Source organism: Eublepharis macularius, chromosome 5 (genome assembly GCF_028583425.1).
Source record: "Eublepharis macularius isolate TG4126 chromosome 5, MPM_Emac_v1.0, whole genome shotgun sequence".
Taxonomy (NCBI): domain Eukaryota; kingdom Metazoa; phylum Chordata; class Lepidosauria; order Squamata; family Eublepharidae; genus Eublepharis; species Eublepharis macularius.
In genome coordinates, this window is record NC_072794.1 from 173,199,030 (window position 1) to 173,220,803 (window position 21,774).

Genomic DNA, 21,774 nt, shown 5'->3' on the forward strand with positions numbered 1-21,774 from the left:
GAATAAGCCTAGTCTGCTATACATATTCTATTTGTAACAAAACTGAGTAAAACGTGCTCACTTTACAGAATAAAACTCTGCTAAACACGACCAGCCCAGACTATTTCTTCTTAAGAGTGCTACCAGATAGTTTTCGGCCACCAAGTGGAAAGATGAAGTTGCCTTCCACCTGGTGGAGAAACTAAGCGAGAAACGAGGCAAGGTAAGCTGCTGCTAGGGAAAGGAGCATTATTCACAGGCTATGGAAAGCAAAGAGTGAGTAAGTGTACGTACATCATCAGGCTAACTTCAGAAAGCAAGTGGGCGAGCCTCTTCTCCCCGCCTCCCCTTGCAGCCATCCTCTCCCAGTCCCACCTTGCCCAGTGAGGGGCTGCAACAGCAAATGCTCTGACTTACAATATAAGAGGAGGGAGACGGCTGGCCTTTCACAATTCCAGGAGCCCCGAATGCTATAAACTGCGTCTACTCTGAAAAGTTATATTTTCTGGGAGTGTTTTTCAATTCACTGGTTTAGCCCAAAGGACCTTCAGGCAACTGGCAACCATACAAGGTTTAGGTAAGCTAATTAAGTGATCTCTGACTTCTTGCACCTTGAAAGGGGCAGGATGAATAAGGCAAGATGAACAGCAGGCAATGTCTCTCTTCCATGTCCCATCTGTCTTGAAGGTGGGAGACTCCAAAGGCTTGTTTTCTCTATTTTAAACACAAGCCCACTCAGATAAAAAGGGAATTGTTTTACTCTTCCCGGAGACCCAAATGCAGCACAGAAACAAATCTGATCATAGTGATGCACACTCAGCTGCAGGTCTGTCCTTCTAAACTCAACTTCCAGACCCGCAGAAAGAATGGCTTACCAAGGGCTGGATAATACCAAGGGGAGACATGCGTGTGTGGTGACAAGAGGGCGCTCAAGTGGGAAGTGCTCACCCTGGAAGCCTCCTCAGCAGTGCTGCACAGAGAGGGGACCACTCCGCTAAGCCTTCTGGAAGCTGCCAAGAGCCACCAGATGGTTACTAAGCAGGCAGCAGCTCTCGCGACAGAGGCTGGAAAAAATCCACACCGCTTTCCCAGTCTGTGTTTATTCCATCTTAATCCTACCAAACGCCCAATGAATGCCAGAAGCTGTTTTACTAGAACCACCATCTGTTTAGTGAAAGACGTTTACTCACTTCCAACAGTACTATTCGGGTAGCATGATCACCAGAAATATATAGCTATATTGCAGAATGTTTGTGGTGCTTTCTAGAGTTAAGCAGGCCAGAGACATACGAAGCTCTTAAGAGTGGAAACAAATTAGAAATAGGGCAGGGAGGAGGTAATGAAATGTAGCGTAACGGCAAAATAAAGGCAACGGGAATGAGCTATGACTGGGAAGTCATTACATGGAATCTCACCTGAGAAGAAAAGCAGGTTATAAATATCTAAATTAATAAAAAAATCTCACCTGCCAATTCAATAGGTGGCCCTTGGCCAAGCCTCTTTCCTTTCACTCTAATTCCATCTACAAAAGGGGACTCCTAATACTGGCCTACCTTTCAGGGCTATTTGAAGAATTACTGTGATTATGTACGTGAAGCGCTTTGAGCAATCAAGTGTCCTGGTACAAGGCTGAACATTCCCAAAACAAATGAGTGCTCAGAAGATCCTGCCTGCTCTAACGTGTCCCAATAATCCCACGCCCATCACGAAGTCACAAGAACAAACTCCACCATGAAGATCCAGCACTTCCCTCGTTAGTCTCCCACCCTCTCTCTGTGCAGCACTTTTTACTGTCAACAGCTTGCTGCTGGCTTAACAACAACATAACATTCGATTTAGATACCACCCTTCAGGACAACTTAACACCGACTCAGAGCAGTTTACAAAGTGTGTTATTATTATCCCTACAACAACAAAGTGAGGTGGGTGGGGCTGAGAGAGCTCTGAGAGAGCTGTGACTGACCCAAGGCCACCCAGCTGGCTTCAAGCAGTGTGTGTGTGGGGGGGGGGGGTGGAAATCAAACCTGGCTCTCCAGATTAGAGTCCTGCTGCTCTTGACCATGACACCAAACTGGCCCTGTTTGCCATAACCTGTTGTGGCAAAGTTCCTCCTTTCTAAAAAAAGGGGTAATCATCATTTGCAATAAATGCAGACCTAACATGACCATCAAGGAGGTCTCCCCCGACAAGCTTCAGGGCCACAACCACCTCGCAACCAGGCTGCAACCCTGGTCAAAGAAGTGGCTGAAGGAGGAGTCTGCTGATTATGGGGAGAGGCTGCGGCTCAGAGGCAGCACATCTGCTTGGCATGCAGAAGGTCCCGGGTTCAATCCCCAGCACTTCCACTTAAAGGATCTGGTGGTATGTGACATGGAAAGGTCTTTCTCTGCCTGAGGCTCTGGAGAGCCGCTGCCAGTCCAAGTAGACAGTACTGACTGTCATGGACCAGCGGTCTGATTCAGCACAGGGCAGCTTCGGACAGTCAATTGTGCCCAAAGCCATCGCATCTTCCACACATTCAATTAGCTAGACTAAAAAGGGTGGGTTACAAACCTGCCTCAAGTTAGCTGGAGCCTTCCCTGTATGGAGCTGTTGGCTTTAAAAGGGTGGGGTCAGACAGCCCTCTCTTAAGGCAGATGGGTCCCACAGCTGGAAGCCAGAGGCCATTTGGGAAAGTACATGTCCCCCCTGCCATTTATAGCCTGTCCTTTCTGCAAAAATGCCAGGTTTGCCCCGGACAAAAGAACCTTCCTGAATGTAGGGCCATTTGCCTACATAGAAGGTGGGCACCTGCATACAGATGGCTGATAGCTGGAGGGCAAGGGATGCCTGACATGGCCTCAGAAATCTTGTCTGGAACGAAGGCAGCATCTGGCAGCATCAAGAAAAAAGATGAAGCACAAGCTGGTCGGAAAGCATCCACTGCCTCACTGTACAAAGGGGTCAGGTGTTCCTGGCTGGCTTCCAGAACACGGATGAAGCCTCCTGCAGTCGCCAGGCTCCTTTCCTAAGCGTCGCCAGGTCCTCCGACGAAGAACTTGAGAAAAGCCAACCAGCTGTGCTGCATTTGCTCTCTCCCAAACAGAGGGAGAAGCACAGATTTAAAGCTCCTGTCAGAGGATAAAGCACTGGAGGGAGGAAGTGGCTCTTGTGTTCTGCTAGTGGGGAACAGCGCTTTTGGCAATTCCTTGACTATACTTTAGTCCATGCCACAGAGGAGAGGACGAGAGATTTTAAATCTTGCTTAATACCACATCCTCCTGTGCTGGTCTCAAGACAACAGTTATGCGGGACTGCTCTATTAAAGACGAGTGATTTAGAGAAGGGCTCAGGAGCCAATGTATTAATTTGTGGATCAAAAGTTATCATCAGTTTACCAACATATGTGAAGGATGTGATTTCACCTCTCAGCTGAAACAACAACACACCACTGACATGGAATTACTCTTCTGTGTAAATAGATCCAGAGGAGTTAGCCGTGTTAGTCTGTAGTAGCAAAATCAAAAAGAGTCCAGTAGCACCTTTAAGACTAACCAATTTTATTGTAGCATAAGCTTTCGAGAATCAAGTTCTCTTCGTCAGATGGTTCGGATCATGCATCTGACGAAGAGAACTTGATTCTCGAAAGCTTATGCTACAATAAAATTGGTTAGTCTTAAAGGTGCTACTGGACTCTTTTTGATTTTTCTTCTGTGTAAAATGTGTGTGGCTGTTTTATAATGGATGCATTATTAATGTTTACATTGCTTCAAAAATTTATTCTATTTATTGTATATTTTAAAAATGTTGTGATCCACTTTGAGCCCACTTGCGGGCAGAGCAGAATAGAAATCAAATAAATAAATAACTCTGTCTCACCTGCCCTGCAATTTACAATAAAGAATCTTTCCTTCTGCTGCTTTTATTAAGCGCCATGTACATCGTGGAGATGCAAACTAAAAATCATCAGTAGTCAAACTCCTGTGGAAAGTCATGGCTGTCACCACGTTATGGCTGCTGCCGCCTGCAGTTTCATAGGGAAACAGAAAGACTTGAGCCTCATCCTAAAGAAGACGTCTGTAAGTAGTCGACGGCCCTGTTTCCAGCATCTCTATTCTCTGTTACCGACAAGACTAGCTTCAGAGCACGCCTGTTCAAGCAGGAAATCCCAACTCGGGGCACATGGCGCTGCTACAAGGGATCTAAAAGGACGGAATCTAAAATAAAATGTTTGCACTTCATTGAGCCTTTCCTTTAAGGAGATCAGAATAGAGTACCTGGCTCCCCTCCTCCACTGCATCTTCACAGCAACGACCTTGCAAAGTAGACTTGGGCGAAGACACAACGATGGCCCAAACATACTCAAGGAGATTAAGAGCACACAATATTTAGAGTGTCAGGCTAGGATCTGAGAGATACAGGTTCGAATCCCTACTCTGCCATGGAAGCTTGCGGGGTGACGAAGATAACATGGAGGAAGGAACAACGTAAACTGCTTTAAGTTTCCACGGGGAAGAAAAGAGGGGTAATAATAGCTGCATCTTTAATAAGAGAAAAATCCCCATGTCCATCTGCCCATTTCTGGCAGGTATAACTCATCAAGTAACAAAGCAAGGAGTCTCAAAATTAGCCACCTGCTTCAAAGCAATCGTGGGAGCTGCAGTACCAAAAATGAGAGCACACCCTGGCCCAGCTTATCTCCACACACACACACACACACGCTACATACATTGGAAGCGGAGGTTCTCTCTTTGTAGCAGCTGTGCAACACATCAGAAAGTAAAGCTAAACATTTAAAAACTGGCCAACTTCAAAACAATCATGGGAGCTACAGCGCTGAAACTGAAGCGAACCAGAGCATCCTGGCCCAAACGATCTCTTGCTGGATGATCGTAGGCCAGTCACAACACATGCTCTAACCTCCCACACAGGGCTGTTGTTGTGAGGATCAAATGGAGGAGAGGAGAACACTGGAAAGCTGCTTTGGGTCCACAATGGGGAAAAGGCAGAGTAGAAATGAATGAGACCTCTAACAATAAAATGATGTGCCTGCCTCTCTCGGTTTTATGTAGGATGCTCAAGAGGAGAAAGGAAACTGTATTTAAGCACCTCATAGAACAATGATTTGTGTGGTATATAAGGAAGCCTTACTAACTGTCACAAAATGGTGCAACTCTGAGCCTCAGAGAGAAGGGAAGAGCACGTGTGTAACACCCTAGGGGGAAGAGGCAGCATGAGTGTGGCACATTCCAAAGCACCCTAAGCCCAGAGAAGAAAGGGGAGAGCAGGGGCACGTTTCTAAGGGAGGTAGGGGTACACACGCAGGGCAGAGGGAAGAGCCCAGCAGGCCTGCAGGGGTAGGTAAGGAACAGACGGGGGGCTGGCAGCCAGCACTGGCTCCCTGTGGAGGAAAGGCCTCCTCTGCTGTAAAGATCTCCATGGGAGAAAAGGTCTCAAGTGTCAGTTAAGGGAGGTAGGGGGATAAAAGGCACCAGCAGGAAGCAGAGGACTGGCTCAGGCCAGAAGGTGAGGAGGAGAGTGGCCAGATATGTTGGGAGTCCTTGCAGCATCTTGAAGGAACTAGAACCTCTGTGAGACCCGGGAGGCAGCATCCCTACCCAGATATATAGCAGGCTGAACCTCCCGGGTCACCAACAGTCCAGCCACCGCAAGGCCTAACTGTGCAGGAAGGATGGAGCAGACTGAAGCTGTGACTAGAGGGAGATCGGGAAGGGCCCATGCCTGAAGTGGGCCTGGAACCTGGGTTGAAGCACGTGGCAGAGACAAGGGGACAACTGGGCTCCTGGCTCAAGCAGGACTCTTAATGGCATGGACTGGCTGCGAGAGAGCAGTTCAAGTGATGAGACTGTAATTCCAAGTTGTTGGGTTGTCTGTGCTGGAGATGTGGGAGGATCGGATACCCAGACGGAGGAGTGGCCCCTGGCCCGGGGGTGCCATAATGATTCGTGGTAGTATAATTAAGTTTGCTTTTTCATTTCCCGAAATCATTATTATTTAATTAATATTATTACTTATTTTATTCTATTTATACCCCGCCCTCCCCACAAGTGGGCTCAGGGCAGCTAACAACATTAAAAATACATTAAAATCACAGAAACATAAAATCAGTAATATTTTTTTTTAAAAATCATTAAAATAGTCCAGGAGCAGGCTATTTAGACAAATATTGGGAGTCTGTATACGGGCACAGCAGATGGCCGAGGGCAGCCCCAGAAGTGGTGGTCTTAGATGGAAGGAGGAGGATACCCGCTGGCACTCAGCCGAAGGCCCAGTGGAACATCTCCGTTTTACAGGCCCTGTGGAACTGTAACAGGTCCCACAGGGCCTGGATCTCCAGCGGGAGAGCGTTCCACCAGGCCGGGGCCAGGGCAGGAAAAGCCCTGGCCCTGGTTGAGGCCAGACGGATGTCCTTCGGGCCAGGGACCACCAGGAGTTGCTTTGTAAATTAATTATTTATATTATTACGGTATTTTGTGTGTTAGGTGCCAAGTTGCCTCCGACTTATGAAAGACCACCAAAAAAGTATATTACTATACGTGTGCGTGGATGTAAAATGGTGGGATATTAAAAGGTAAAGGTAGTCTCCTGTGCAAGCACCAAGTCATTACTGACCCATGGGGGATGTCGCATTACAATATTTTCATGGCAGACTTCTTACAGGGTGGTTTGCCATTGCCTTCCCCAGTCATCTACACTTTACCCTCAGGAAACTGGGTACTCATTTTACCAACCTTGGAAGGATGGAAGGCTGAGTCAACCTTGAGCCGGCTACCTGAACCCGGCTTCCGCCAGGATCGAACTCAGGTCGTGAGCACAGCTCGGGCTGCAGTACTGCCACTTAGCACTCTGTGCCACGGGGCATATAAATTAATGTAGTGTTAAATGAACTGTTACATTGTATTTCATACCAAAAATGCACAATATTTGAACTAATGAACACTCAAAGCTACATGTTGTTAAATTCAAGTATTCCAATTGATTTCTTCCATAACAAACAAACAAAACATATCGAGAATGTTTACTGGTAGAGAAGAAAAATATGGCCCAAGAACATGCAGCATGTGTAGCATGCAGGGGCAGAGCCCTCAAAATAATATTACAAGCTCAGCGAGCTATGGGGATGGCAAGTAAAAATGAGAAGGGGCAGCCCCTAGTGAATAAATATAACTATCTGTGAATTGCACCAGGGTCTCCCAATCTCAGCCTGACTTCAACCATGAAACCATACTGACTCTACACCATATGTCAGGTTCCGCCCCGAGTGCCACTATGCTGGGCACCGGCACACCTGATCTTGATTCTGGGAGGTCGTCTGGGACAACGCAGGTTATCACTCTGTGGAAGGAGGGGGGGTATACATCACCCTTGCTCCCTCTTAGTCCACTCACAGGCCTGCTCAACCTGACGGAGTCCTGGCTGCCTCCCCTTTCTTCCCGCCTTCCGAAGCCTTCGGTCTCGTCTCCTCCAGGCTTGCTCTTCCTCCTCTCCTCCATCTTCCACGTTCTTCCTCCTTCCAGCTCCTCTCTCCCTCTACCAAACTCCATCACACTCCTACACAATCCACAGTCCTCCTTCTCCCACTTCCTACTCAGCACCCCACCTTGTGAGTGAACATTCCTTATAGCCCTTCTTCCATTCCCAGCTCCACCTGCCAACCACGCCCCCCAGCCATGGTCCTGGCCATCTTAGGCAGCCACACCTGCGGTTGCTTTGCTGGCTGCTCCAGGCAGCCACACCTGCACCTTCTTTGCTGGCTGCCAGGCTTCCTCTGCTGATTGCCTCAGGCAACCCCACCTGGGGCTGCTTTGCTCCCAGCCTCATCTGGCTCTTGTTAACTCCCTCTAGCCTGCCTGCAAGATGGGGCGCAGCCCTGTGCTGTCTTTCCTCAGCTGTGGGTAAGGTTGCTGGCTGGCTTTCTGCTGGCTGGCCGTCCTCGTGTCTTCTGCCCTTTCCCACCGGTGGGGTCCCTTCCTGACTGTCCTCACTCGTCTGTGCTCCTAGGCTCCCACCGGAGGGTGGGGCTAGCTGGCTTCCACCAACCCCGTCTGACGCTCTGAGGCACCCTCAGAGGCTTTGGTGCTTCTCCCCCTCCCTCTATCGCTGTCGGGTTTTGGACCGGTTGTATCAGTTGGGGTGGCTGGGTAGCTGTCTCCCAGTTGTCTCCCGTCCCCTCCTCCCGGTAAGTCCGGGGGCTGAGCCTCAGACCCCGGACACCATAACCATGCTGATGCAGGAACCACTGAATTCATGTTAGCTACAGTGCCGTTGGCTACCGCTGCCTTAAACAGCAAACTATCAGCTGAGGGACTGAAACAGTGGTTTTAAAAAGCAACACACGTTTACCTTTGGGTTGGGGGCTACTGGAGTCCTCCATAGACAGTTTCAACTGCTGTATGAATTCGCTGCCATACACACTCCTTTCCTGCCAGATGTTCAGCAATCGTTCCAAGGGCTTCTTGCAGCCCTCATCTGCTTCTCTGAAAGGTCAGACATGTATACAGAAGTAGATTAAAACATGGCAAGTCAGGTGCTGAACACACAGAGGTGGAAGAGATCATTGGGGAGAGGACTGAAGAGAGACACTTTCATACTTGACCCTCCACAGAATCAGGAACGACCAAGGGGCGCAGCAGGTTCAAAAGCACAAGATGAACAAGGTGGGCTTTCAAGTAAAAGATGCCCGCCTCTATGCCAGCTTCAAGAGGCGTCTAGATTTGAAACAAAGCAATGGGACTATCTAGTCATCTGATATGTTCACAGTTTTAAAAAGTTATCCAGAACATACTAGCTCACTCTTATTCCTCTGTGCATTGGAGATATACTTGGTTTGTAGTCTAAGGTCTTCTCTAAATAGCACTGCAGCCTTTAACTGGCTGATAATGCATCCTCTGCCAGGAAATGACATACAGCTGCTCATTTGTGCCCATTCCCACCGTGAGAGAAGAGTCATCCAATGACAGATGGAGTGAACCAGGCAGGAAGGCAATCTGGATGAAAAAACACTGATAAATTCATAGCAGTTGAGAGGCTGACCTCACTTAAAACGGTGTTCAGACAGAGTGACAGCATGCAGAATAACTAACAACTGAACAATCCTGCCAACTGGGAGCCTGAGGGAAACAACTTGAGATTTCTGTAGGGAATACAAGTCAGTCATCTGAAAAGCAGTTATAATCCGTCAAAATGAGCAGCTCTAAGGGAAGTCAGATTTGCTGAAATCTGAAGAAAACATTAACGTGGGGCAGAAAGATCAAATGGAGTGCCCAGAGAAGTCAGCAGGAACACACCCAGCTTGTGCTAGTTTGTCGTAGGCATCGCCACAGTCCAGCTGCAGCTGCAAGGTTCTACAGCGAACATTTCGCAGGCTGAATGCCAATGCAGCCCTCCCCCCATCCCAGATGTGAGGTGTCTCCTCTCTCTGTCCCAGTTCATCTACTGGCTTCTCTTCCACCAGGCACCTCAAGGAATGCATTAGCAAGACTACCCACAGCAACGCTCCACTGCAAAGAGGTTTTGCTTGCTTGATCCCTGCCCTCCCTTCAATGGAGAGAAGTGACATGAACACGTCTTCTGTGCAAGTGAGCGTCCCTTTGTATAGCCTTGGAGGAAACACAGAGGATGGAAAGCAGCCAACACTACCAATGTGTGAACCAGGCTTCCCCCTCTTCCCTCCACCATGTTTCTGATTTTTGCCTGGCATGGACCTCACCACCATAAAGCCCATACAAGATTCCAAGTGTTCAGAAACCCCAAAACTTTGGAGGAAAACATGCAATTAGGTAAAACAGCAAATAAAAAGATTAGATTAACAGCATGTCTAGTCATGTGCAAACAGCCATTTAATCCACTCCCAACTGCTTTGTTTGTGATGCAGGGAGGGCAAACACACACACACACACACACACACACACACAAACAGAGAGAAGAACGTTAACCACCTGAGTGTTTCCCTGCTGTATCTCCCCCCTCCACAGACCTTTACTTTTCTACAACAGTATAGATGGAGAGCTAAGAAAAAGGATGGAGCTGGGAAGGCCTGTCAAATGACTTTGGACAACTCAGCTGACTCAAACTCATTAAATGCAACTTGCTTGACACTGAGGGCAAGGAACGAGATTGCTTCCTCCCACCTTGCACTCCCACAAGCTTGCCGGCGACTCCTGAGTGGCCACCACTGCAAACAGAAAGCAATGGGCCTTTGGGCTGATCCAGCACAGGCTGTTCTGATGCAACAGAATTCTCCTCCGGCAGGGCCAGCCACATTTTCCCCTGACGCAGCCAAGATCTCCATAAGAAACAAGAGTCTCTTCAGGTCTTATTTTTTGGAGCCAGCATATCAGGTTAGGGAAGTTTACTGTACAATCCCTCTCTTCCACTCAAACCTGAAGAGAAACTGAAGTTATACCTACCTGGCGACATGTGAAAAAGCATCCACAAGAACAGATTCAAATTCCCTTGTAAATTCGGGTCCTTTCCTTTTACTGTTCTGGATAACATCATTTGCCAGGTATAGGAAAGTAAGTTTCCGACTGGATTTTGCTAGTAAAGAAGAATAAGAAAAAATATTTGCATGGCACATTCAGCAACCAAACCGATTTCACATTACTTTCATTTATCATCCCAGAATCCAGATCACAGTTACCACTGCACACTAACAGCCAGGTTTTCATTTTGGGCTTCCTTTTCTTAAGTCGACAGTTCAATCCAAGTCATTCCCCATTTCCCATGGGGAGAAATTGTAGAGGTTATGTCAGATATCTTACAGAAAAATGTGATTAAGAACCCAGAATTGTTGTTATTAAGTATGAACCTAGAAGAATTTGATAGAATGGATAGAACAATGGTGTTCTATATGATTACTGCGGCTAGGATGTCCTATGCACAGTTGTGCAAGACTCAAGAGATACCATCAGTGGAAGACTGGATTTTGAAATTACTAAATATGGCAGAAATGGACAAGCTAACAAGGAAGTTGAAAGAACAAGATACCGTGGAATATGCTATGAGTTGGGAGAAACTTAAGAATTATGCGGAAAAAAAGTGGGACATGAAAGGCAAAATGTGGTCTTTGGATACTTGTTAAGAGGGGAGATCTTTACTTTATATTAGTTAGAGGTGAAAATATGAATAGTATATAAGTAAGAATGATATAGTATATTTTATATTATAATCTTGAAAGTAATATTAGAGACTTATTATAAACATGGTAGATATAGATATGTTATACTACTTGGACAACCTGAAAAATTAGCAGTGGCTGAACATAGCCTAACTCAAACAGGGCACAGTATCTTATTCCAGGACACCAAAATACTGGACAACACTTCCAACTACTTTGTCAGACTGCACAGGGAAGCCATTGAAATTCACAAGCATAAGCAAAACTTCAACAGGAAAGAAGAAACCTTAAGAATGAACAGAGCATGGTTTCCGGTTCTGAAAAACACCAGGCTAACAAAACAGTCTATACTCGACAAAAGCCCTGCAGAGAAGATTAGCACATCAAGCCCCAATCCATATGCAAAAGAACCTCCTCAGGATACAGTGAAGCCTCCCGCCATTAGCATTCCACACCCTGGGAAACTCTTACAGGATGACTCAGCTCAACCCCACCCCTCCTGAGTAGATACAAATGACCTGCCAACATCTTCTCCACACTGTGACACTGAGAGATCTCTGTCTTTTGGTGCTACACCTCTGAAGATGCCAGCCACAGCTGCTGGCGAAACGTCAGGAACTACAATGCCAAGACCACGTCTATACAGCCCGGAAAACCCACAACCATGTTATACTATATATTATAATTAATTAGAAATTAATATTATAGGAGATAGTGATGTAATGTAGATGAAGGGAATGGAAAACTGTTGGAAGTCAACTGAAAAGGGGGGGAATGGGTGGGAGTGATATAATGTGATGGATATTGATATTGAATATTATGATTTGTGTGTACTGACCCATCCAATAAAAAATTTGATGCTAACAAGTCATTCCCCATTTCTGATCAACTACAGAAGCCTGCCACAGTGACTTTAGTTTGTAATAACACAGTGGGCACCTCAGAGGTCAACCATTTATTGGCTTGGCTACATTCTACTGACAATCCGGCTATTTACCACACAAGAGACAGAAGAAGCCTCTTTACATCACAGAAAAATGTTGGCATTAACAGAACCGATCCAAGAGATCTAACTTAACGTGTTGTAAGCTTTTGTGCGCTGCAGCTCACTTCAGATACACAATGTGGCCTCACAAGGAAGTTCTATTATTGTTACCGAAGATTCCCAAAATTAGTTTTTGTACCGTGTCATTTTCTGTGCAAACACTTCTAAAGTTGACTGTTCAGATCATATATATATTTTTTACAAAAACACCCAAACAGAAGGCCAATTTAGCCTTTTCTTCTGTCCTGTCCCCAAAGTCTCATGCTGGATATATCTTTCATACATATGTATATCCAAAATAAGCTCTGCTCCCCTTTCTCCAGTGCTTGTCCAAAGACAAAATGTGACATTCATACTTTAGACAGCACCCGAGAATGATGGTGTACCAGTTGTGCTTCGAAGATTAAGTTTTGGTTTACCAACACTGGCCTAAGTTAGCATCCCATCAGTAATACAATGGAATTAACTGTGGCGTATCAATTCAGACATCACAACAAACCAGGCTGCACAAACTACAATCCCTGTTCTAGTTGCTAGGTAATCTATCTGACCAAAACTCAGTCAAGCTTTTATAACTGTGGTCTTCTTGCGAACTGCTCAAATGTATCAATTCAGACATTACTATCAATGCAACATATTCGGCCTCTGCCAGTTTCCCATAAGAAGGAAATACTTCTTTACTCAATGAGTGATTAAAATGTCCAGTTCACTGCCAGAGAATTTAGTGATGGCCATGAGCACAGAGAGCTTAAAAGGGGGATTTAGACAGATTCGCAGAGGACAGGTCTATCAGTGGCTACTAGCCATGGTGACTAAAGGGAACCTCCACCAAGAGGCAGTTATCCTGGGAATGCCAGGAGCCCTGGCATTCCAGGGAAGAAGGTCTGTACTTTAATGAAATGGTCTCAGAGGGATGCATCCGTAGAGGGCCAGGAACCACAGACTTTACTACTAGAGCCAGTTTGGTGTAGTGGTTAAGACCAGCAGGACTCTAATCTGGAGAACCGGGTTTGATTCCCCACTCCTCCGCTTGAAGCCAGCTGGATGACCTTGGGTTAGTCACAGCTTCTGGGAGCTCTCTCAGCCTCACCCATCTCACAGGATAATTATTGTGAGGATAATAATAACACACTTTGTAAACCGCTCTGAGTGGCCATTAAATTGCCTTTAAGGGCAGTATATAAATCGAATGTTATTATTACTATATGATACTGTGTACTTACTACCCATTGCTTTTGGTATGGTCCTACTGGGTAATTCTATGTTGTTTAATGCAGGTTAACATTTCAGCCTTAGAATTGCTTATGCTCAGTTTAAGCACTTCTTAAACTCTGTACTGGATTTCTGTTGGTTTTAAACCTTTGCAAATTTGCATTGATAGTTCCTATTACATTGTTTATTGAAATGTCTTTGAAACTGACTGTCCTGACTTGCACAGTGTAATCTTCCTTGAGTCTCGGTGAGAAAGGCAGGCTATAAACAAACAAACAAACAAACAAACAAACAAACAAACAAACAAGCAAGCAAGCAAGCAAGCAAGCAAGCAAGCAAGCAAGCAAGCATTATAGTTGACCCTCCAGAGTAACTGGTTGTCCACTGTGAGGGATCAGAACCACTGGTCTGATCCAGCGGGGCTCTTCTTACGTTCCTAAGGAGGAAACACCAAAACTTTGAGTGGGGGAGGGGAGGAGAAAGAAGAGAAGCTAGAAGCTATACTTTATCAGATCATGGTACAGTTCGCGCACTGGAAACTCAATTTCTTGGCACATGTGGACCTGACTTGGGTTGGGAGCACAACAAACAGGAAAAGGGTGCTGCATTGAGGATGCTTATATGGCTGCACACAAATGTCCCTAGTGAAGCAAGCAAACCACCACTCCTCACAGCATTTCAAGCTAGGAAAACAGTGCGAGAGAGAAGGCTTAAAGCACCCTCTACACCCACATGCTGAGATTTCTGATCTAAGCAAGGCTCTCCCAGGGCACGTGAGTCAACCAGCCGGATGGAGTCCGTAACGCAGCCTGGCCCCAAGACGGGACCTCTGTTGTTCACCATCAGCACCTTCAGCCCAGCAATCATAACAATTCACAGAAAGGGTGTGGAGATGATGCCTGACACAGCTAAGGAAAAATAGCAGCTTCCAGACAAGGAAGAATATTCTGGTGCTGAATGAATGCCTACAAAACCCCTCATGGAAATGCATCACACGTTGCTCGTATTTGACAAGACCTCAAAGCTCAGCAAAGATGAAAAAAGGCTTGTAGTGCCACATCAAAGTGAGAGAAGCTCTGCATACTCAGAGCGTCATTAACACTTAGTGGCAATATTCATACTACTGACTCTACCCGTGAGCCAAGTCCATTCTTTAACCCCAGTTTCATGGACATCCCATCCCTCCAACGAGCCACACATTGTAACATGGGGTGGCAAGGGAGGACGGCAACAATTTTTGCGGCATCCAGGCAGCAGAAAGATGGAGCCTGCTGAATACCAACACTCAAAGAGAGCTACGAATGGAAACAAAGTTCCTTAATCTGATTTCACTGAAACTCACTTGGTGTGCTGTTAACATTTAACTCAAATGTTCTTTGCTACATTCTATTTAGACCCAGCAAGATAGGATCAAAGAACAAATAAACTGCTCTTGAAAATGAAGACTGGACAATAGAACATTCTGTGCAATGGAGAACAGACAATCCATGCCCACTGGCAGTGAGCCTAGAATTGAGTGAACTGAGTTTCCTGAAGATGTTCTGGGTAAACAAATACATGGGCAATACATGTGGCAACTTCTGGAACAACTAGGAAGCCGTTCCTCCAAAAAAACCCTGGGGAACTGTAAGGCACCAAGGAAAGAGTGCTTTTAAAGAAGGCCTCCCCGCTGAGAAAGATCAACTATCCTCTACATACCCATGGATAGCAGGAACACCTTCAATGCAAGAGAACATTAATCTGCTCTCCAAGACCAGGTTGAATCTTAGCATTTCTCAATTCCAAAATTTACTTACACTGTGCGCTGTAAAGTTCTTAATTTCACTGGGAGTTTTTTTTAGGGGGCAGGAAGTGATTTTGGAGTGGAGCACACACACGCTGGCAAAAAGATATTGTATGGCAGAAGATGATACAGGAGCAACACTTTAGGTGATAGATATGCAAAAAGCTGTATCAGAACTGACACGAGCAGCAACAAGAAATGAACACCTTACCAGACCAGACCTTGAAGTATCTACAGGATGAGTTGCTAAATGGTACGACAAAAAGATATACAGGTACTCCATTACCTTTCACACTGGATTTGCTCATTTAAATGGATCTTTAGCTCAAACTAGTAATCAAGGAAAATGACTGTAGAGGGAGTCTCTGGATGGCAGCATGCCTCACCTTTCTGAAATGCTGTCAACAAGTGCCTCTCACTGGCTCAGCCCTGCAGCATAAACAGTTGTTGTTTCTGAGCCCAAACTTTGCAACAATTCTGAGTTCACACCTTCCTCTTTGTCCTGTGACGGCAAGCTCAGTCGCTGCTGCGGGAATTGAAGGGCCACAGCCTGTCACCTATACAGTGCAGCTGAATTTCTGGCAGAATTTCAGAAAGGTGAGGCAGCCCATCATCAGGTGATTGAATTCTGCAGCCCCTGCCCTTGAAATGAATGGAGAAGCAAGACAAATGAACAAAGTAATGGAGCGATCTTCAACAAAACCTCTGTGCCTCACCTTTCATTTCCTTTCTCCCAGAGCTGACACTGGGATTGATTCTAGTAAAGTATTAAAGGTCCTTTTTGGTTGCCCCAAGCCTCAGCTCTAGCACAATTTGCTACTCAAATACATGAACCTATGCTAAAAAGATAAAGCAGATTTTAACTGGGCTGGTTGCCACACACCACGTCCAGTAGCCAAAATGGCTTAACATTCTTGCCCCAGTGACAAAATAATCATGTCCCTTTTGAGGCCATCAAGTTTTTCCAGAGGAGTTGTAGATTTATTTGATTTAAACTCTGGTCCTAAAAGTAATAACTGCTCAGGAATTACACAACTTTAAAGTTAACTAAGAAGAAATTGAAACGGCTGGAGATTTTCTGTTCCTTGGCTCAATCATCAACCAAAAGGCAGACTGCGCCCAAGATATCAGAAGGAAATTGAGACTTGGAAGGGCAGCCATGAAGGAACTAGAAACTACCCTTAAGGAAGTGTTGGGGACCAAGATCAAGATAATCCACACAATGGTAATCCCTATTAAAAACATAGAAATATAGAGCTCAAAGCGTTACCAATGGGCATCTAGTCCAACCCACTGCACATTGTAAGAAATTAACAGCTATCTCCCCACTCACCTCCCCCAGTGACCTCTGCTCTATGTTCAGAAGAAAGCAAAACTATGTATGGGTCATTATGTATGCATGTTAAAACAGACACTGAAAAAGCCAACAGGAAGAAAGCTGATTCATTTGAAATATGGTGCCGGAAGAGAGATTTATGGATACAAATAAGACAAATTAGTAGGTTCTAGATCAAAACATGACTGAATTCTCCCTAGAAGCTAAAACGATGAGATTGAGGCTATCATACTTAGGCCACATTATGAGAAGACTCACTGGAGAAGACAATAATGCTAGGAAAGGTGGAAGGAAGTAGGAAAAGAGGAAGACCCAAAATGAGATGGTTTGACTCAATAAAGGAAGCCACGTCCTTTAGTTTGCAAGATCTCAGCTGGGCTGTTAATGATATGACATTTTGCAGGTTATTATTATTTTTGCACACATTCCCCCACCTCTCAAAATGAGAAAGATTAAAGTGATAAAGTGCTCATTTGAACAAGGCCTTTTGAAGATACCATCCTGCAAACAGTAAACCTGGAGGCTACCTGTACTCGCATATTCTCAGTGGTGCCCCCCACCAGATAAAACAGTTCACTTAGAGAGATCAGGAAGGCCCGTATTCCACAGTTACTATTACACAGTCTACATAACATTGAACTCTCTAGGACATTTACTACAGAAATAGGATGCTGCAACCAACTTTAATTTGTGCTCCTGGATTTGAGTCCAGGGGACCTTAGAGACCAACAAGATATTCAAGCTTTAATTCTGAGAGTCTGAGCTCTCCTCTTCAAAGAGACACGGAGATCTCAGCCAAAAGGCGGGTGAAGTGGTACAAGAGAGGTACAGTGCAGATCATGTTTATTCAAATAGTATTTTGCTTATATAAAATGGTGTTTATTCAGCTTTCACTCGCTGGAGTAAAAAACTGGATAACAAGTGGCCTAAACCTGTTGAAAACTTAGAATTTTTTTTATACTGTAATGATTTTTATTAAATTTTTGACATCCACCTTGAGGCTTGATGAGAAAAGCAAATTAGAAATACTATAAGCAACAAATAAGAGTGAGAAATGGCAATTGGGTCAAGATCCTTAGGAATCTGAATCCTGCTGAACCCTACTGAGAAATTCCTGGAGATTTGGGGGTGAAGCCTGAAAAGGGACCTCAAGAGGGCATAATGCCTTTGAGTCCACCCTCCAAAACTACCATTTCCTCCACTGGATCTGATCAGTAGAGTCTGGAGATCAGTTATGATTCCAGGAGGCCTCCAGGCTGTACCTGGAGGCTGGCAACCTTAGTGATGGGGAAAAGGTGAGCATTAGCACCTTGTAGAGTTGCCTGTTCTGTGTAGGGAAATATCTGGAGATTTGGGGGGTAGGGCCTGGGGAGGAGAGGGATGGGAAAGGGGCTGGCGCTCAGCAGGTTATAATCTCATAGAGTCCACTGTCCAGAGGTGACATTTTTTTAAACTGCAAACAATACAAAACCGAATTACTCAAAAAGACTTTTGTATTGTAGGTCTCAGGTGTTCCACTATGAGTTAGGGACTATAGACTTCACCACTATGTTGTCTTACACACTATCCATTGTTCTTAATATGTGCTCTTTCTTATGAGTTATCTGTGCTTCGTGTTGTCTATCAGCCTGAGAATTGCTTCTGTTTCAGCACTTCTTCAGCTCCATATTGGATTCCTGCTAATGCTTTGTCTCTGTAAACTTGCGTTTATTTATCCTATGGCATTGTTTATGGAAATGTCCTTGATGCTGCCTGTCCTAATCTTACACAGTGTAATCCGCCTTGCGTCTCACTGAAAAAACAGACGATAAATGACGTAAATAAATAAAATTTCTCTAGGGGAGCAGATCTCTTTCACCTGGAGATCAGTTGTAATTCCAGGAAAACTCCAGCCACCACCTGGAGGCTGGAAACCAAGGCACCTTCGCACAAACCGCCTAAAAGCTGGCAGGCTTTTAAAATTGAGATTCCCTTTTAAAAACTAAAAGCCTTTGACTAGCGCTACTGTCCCGACGGCGGAACAAGCGGAACGAAGCCTCTGCCCGGCGCGGCGGCCCCTTTACCCGCCGGCTCAGCCATGCTGGCTTTCCCGGGGCGAGGGCCGGGCCAGGCCGGGCGGCCGAGGGGAGCTCGCCCGGGGCCTGCCGCGCACGGCCACCTCCTCACCCTTACGGAGCTCGCGGTGCCAGACGGTGACGATGGGCCCGGCGTGCTTGCGGTGGTGGATGAGCCACAGGCTCAGCGTCTGGACGCTCTGCTGGGAGTTGCTCAGCTCCGACAGCTTCCGCTCGAGCGCCGACTCCGAGAACGAGGACATGGCGCGGGGGAGGCCGCCGAGGGCCCCGGCCAGCCCGCTGCGAGCTCGGCCTCCACCGGCCCAGCCCGGCCCTCTCCGGGCCCGCTTTCCCTCACAGGCAACCAACCGCCACAAAATGGCCGAACACCCTTTCGCGCCGGCGCCGCCGAAGGGTTAAAGGGCACGTCGCTACGGGTCGGCGGAGGGGAAGAAAAGCAGCAGAACGCGCGCGCGGGTTGACGGGCGCGACGGCCGAGAGTCGGCGGCGGCGGCACGAAAGGGCGCCAGACAGCTTCGGCGCATGCGCATACCTCATACTTGAAGCCCCGACCCTCTGCGGGCGACGCGTGCGCAGTGCGCTCCGAGGGCTGGCGCGTGCGTAGTGTTGCTCGCCAAGTTTGCAGGTAGGTAAGGGGGCGGATGGGGAATCCGGCCGTGGACAGCCCCAACAAGAAAGGGGGGTGGGGGGTGCATGCAAACGATTTAGCGGGATAGGTAAGCCAGGAAAGTCTCTTGCAACAGGAGCGTGCAAGGCAGAGCACGTGTGGATGCGCACTCCCGCGAAAGTTTCCTGCTGGAATAAACACGTGTTCTGTTTTCAGGAGCTCTGGGCTAGGGTTGCCTTTGCACGCTGAAGCTTCCAGCTAGAAGCTTGGCTGGAGTTGGCGTTGCCACCAGCCTCCAGGTGGGTCCTGGAGATCTCCCGGACTTACAACTGATCTGCGTACTAAAGGGATCCCTGGCCCTGGAGAAAATGGTTGCTTTGGAGGGTAGGCTGTTCGGCATGTATTTATTAATGATTAAATTTATGTCCGCTCTCCCTGTAGGCGGGCTCAGAGCCGATAACATCATATATCGTGTAATCACAATAGAGTCACAATAAAATCACATTAAAAAGCAAGTATAAAATTCAGCAAACACAGACTCTAGGCAGCAGCCCGTATTGCATGACCCCGACCAAATATTAACCCTGCTGAACTCAGTTCCCTCTCCAAATCCTGCCCTCACAGGGCCTCACCCGCAACCCTCCAGGAATTTCTTAACCTGGAATTGGCAAGCCTGGAGTGTTGGTTTGCCTGGCCTGTGCTGCCCCAGGATCTGGTTCAGAGTCAGGCAGCTTTGCTGGGATGGTGATGTCTTCGTGAGCACGCTTGAAGCTATGAACCTAAGCTGATCATGAGGAGGAGGGCAGGAAGGGTTACACCAGGGCTTAGTTCTCGTGGCCCCTTCTTACATGCCCAGGGTAAGGTCGATCGCCACTTTGGGGTCAGGAAGCCATTTTCCCCAGGCCAGTTTGGCTGGGGATCCTGGAGGTGTTTTGTCATCTCCTGGGCATGGAGCAGGGGGGTCACTTGGTTGCGTTGGAGTTGTGAACTTCCTGCATTGTGCAGGAGGGTGGACTAGATGACCCTGGGGGAACCTTCCAACTCTGTGATTCTATGAAGCTGCTGGATGCTGAGCCTGTTAAAAATTCAGCCTTGACTCTGTCTGGCAGCGGCTCTCCAGGGTTTCATGGGGAGGAGGGAATTTCACAGGACCTGCTACCTCACCCTTTGAGCCGAAGTTGCTGCTGGAGGTTGCCCTTGGGGCCTTCTACATGCCAAACAGATGCTCTGCCTCTGAGCCGTGGCCCACACCCTTTGCCTGCTGCGAGTTCCAGGTTCAGTTCCTGGATGCCTGAAACAGATGTTGTGGCTGAGCGTTTTCTGCCTGTTGCCTGAGCAGTCAGCGTTGTTTTATTGCAGCAGGTGTTTTTCCGGGATATAGCCCTCTCTGTCAGATGTATGCAGTTGTGTTCGTTTATGTTATTTATAGTCTACCTTTCTCACCCACCCTGGAGTGCATATGACATTTCTATGCAACATTCCAAGGTACGCAAAATAAGGGCAACGACCGTTCACAACACCAGCAGTTGGCAAGACTGCTGTGAACAATATGGCTTAAGCCACAATAAAACGATCAAGCTTTGTTGCTTCGGGATAGCCTCTTAAGCATTTAGGAAGCTTGCTCACCCTGTGGATAACAGCAATCTCACGGTCGTCATGTTAATATTGATGCAAGCATTTCAAGTGCTCAGAAGCACTTCGCCCAAGTCACTTGAGTAGCAGGTTTCCAGGGCCTTTCCTGGCACCTCATCTCAACTTCGAAGCTTCCCTCCCTGGGCCGTTTTTGCCTCTCTTCTTCACATGCCTGTTCTAGCCCAAGGCAGCCTGCCTAGAGCAATTGGAAACCCACCTCCTGAGTCACCACCCTCAGAGGTCATGAGAGGGTTGTGACCCACAACGCAGGCTGTTTCTAAGCCGGTTGCCAGTAAGGCAGCCAATGGATGGCATCCTTCCCATCTGGACTGATTTGAGAAATGCTCCTTTGGGAGTTTCCAACCAGGGAGGAAGGTGATGGGAAGTGGGGGTCTGGAGGCCTTCTTCAGCTGCCAAGCATGATTTTTTCCCCTCCCTCCATTATGGGAAGTCCGCTGGCAGCAGCACTGGCATTTGGAGTCGTGGGTTCTAATTTTTTTTTAATTAGATTTTTAGTCCACTCTCCCTGCAAGCGGGCCCGGAGCAGAGCACAACATCATAATATACATAAAAGATAAAAACAATGCAAGCAATTCGATGTATTACATTTAAGTGGCCTCACTGAGTGGTTTAGGTCATGCCACTCCTGGTACCTTGGGCTTTAAAATGGGGATAAAAAAGCTGACGTTCCAGGAAGGATCGTCCTGGTAATGAATCTCTTCTCCCTAGACACATTTAGAGAAATTCCGTAATTGCTTGATCAACGTGTGGGTTGCCCTGATCGCGTGTCCTGAGTTGTCCGCTCCAGTAAGGGCTCGCTGGAGCTCTCAGTGAGCTGACAAGTCCTTGTGTCTTCTTTAGCCAACGGGTCTCTTTGGGAACTGAGGAGGCCTTTGCGCTCCCTGCATGCACGGCTTGGGGGCTAGCATAGCTGCAGTCTAGAAGAGTGAATTGTTCTGTACTAAGGGCAGAAGCAATGCAACACT

At 46.9% G+C, this 21,774-nt stretch overlaps 1 protein-coding gene across 5 annotated transcripts in view; it reads right to left on the bottom strand.

Moving 5' to 3' along the window:
• The window catches only part of RPRD1B (regulation of nuclear pre-mRNA domain containing 1B), a 41,109-nt gene extending 22,199 nt beyond the window's left edge, over nucleotides 1-18,910 (bottom strand). For 4 of the 5 annotated variants that reach the window (XR_008597079.1, XM_054981086.1, XM_054981090.1 and 1 more), the window contains exons 1-3: nucleotides 18,641-18,910; nucleotides 10,389-10,518; nucleotides 8,323-8,456 (exon numbers count right to left, since the gene is read on the bottom strand). Coding sequence is in view for 4 of the 5 variants with exons in the window: in XM_054981086.1 (XP_054837061.1) it covers nucleotides 8,323-8,456; nucleotides 10,389-10,518; nucleotides 18,641-18,791 (415 nt within the window). In the remaining variant the exon portion in view is untranslated. The remainder of the gene's footprint in view (nucleotides 1-8,322; nucleotides 8,457-10,388; nucleotides 10,519-18,640) is intronic. The other variant, XM_054981087.1, reaches the window with a different exon arrangement.
• Nucleotides 18,911-21,774: the final 2,864 nt, after the last annotated feature.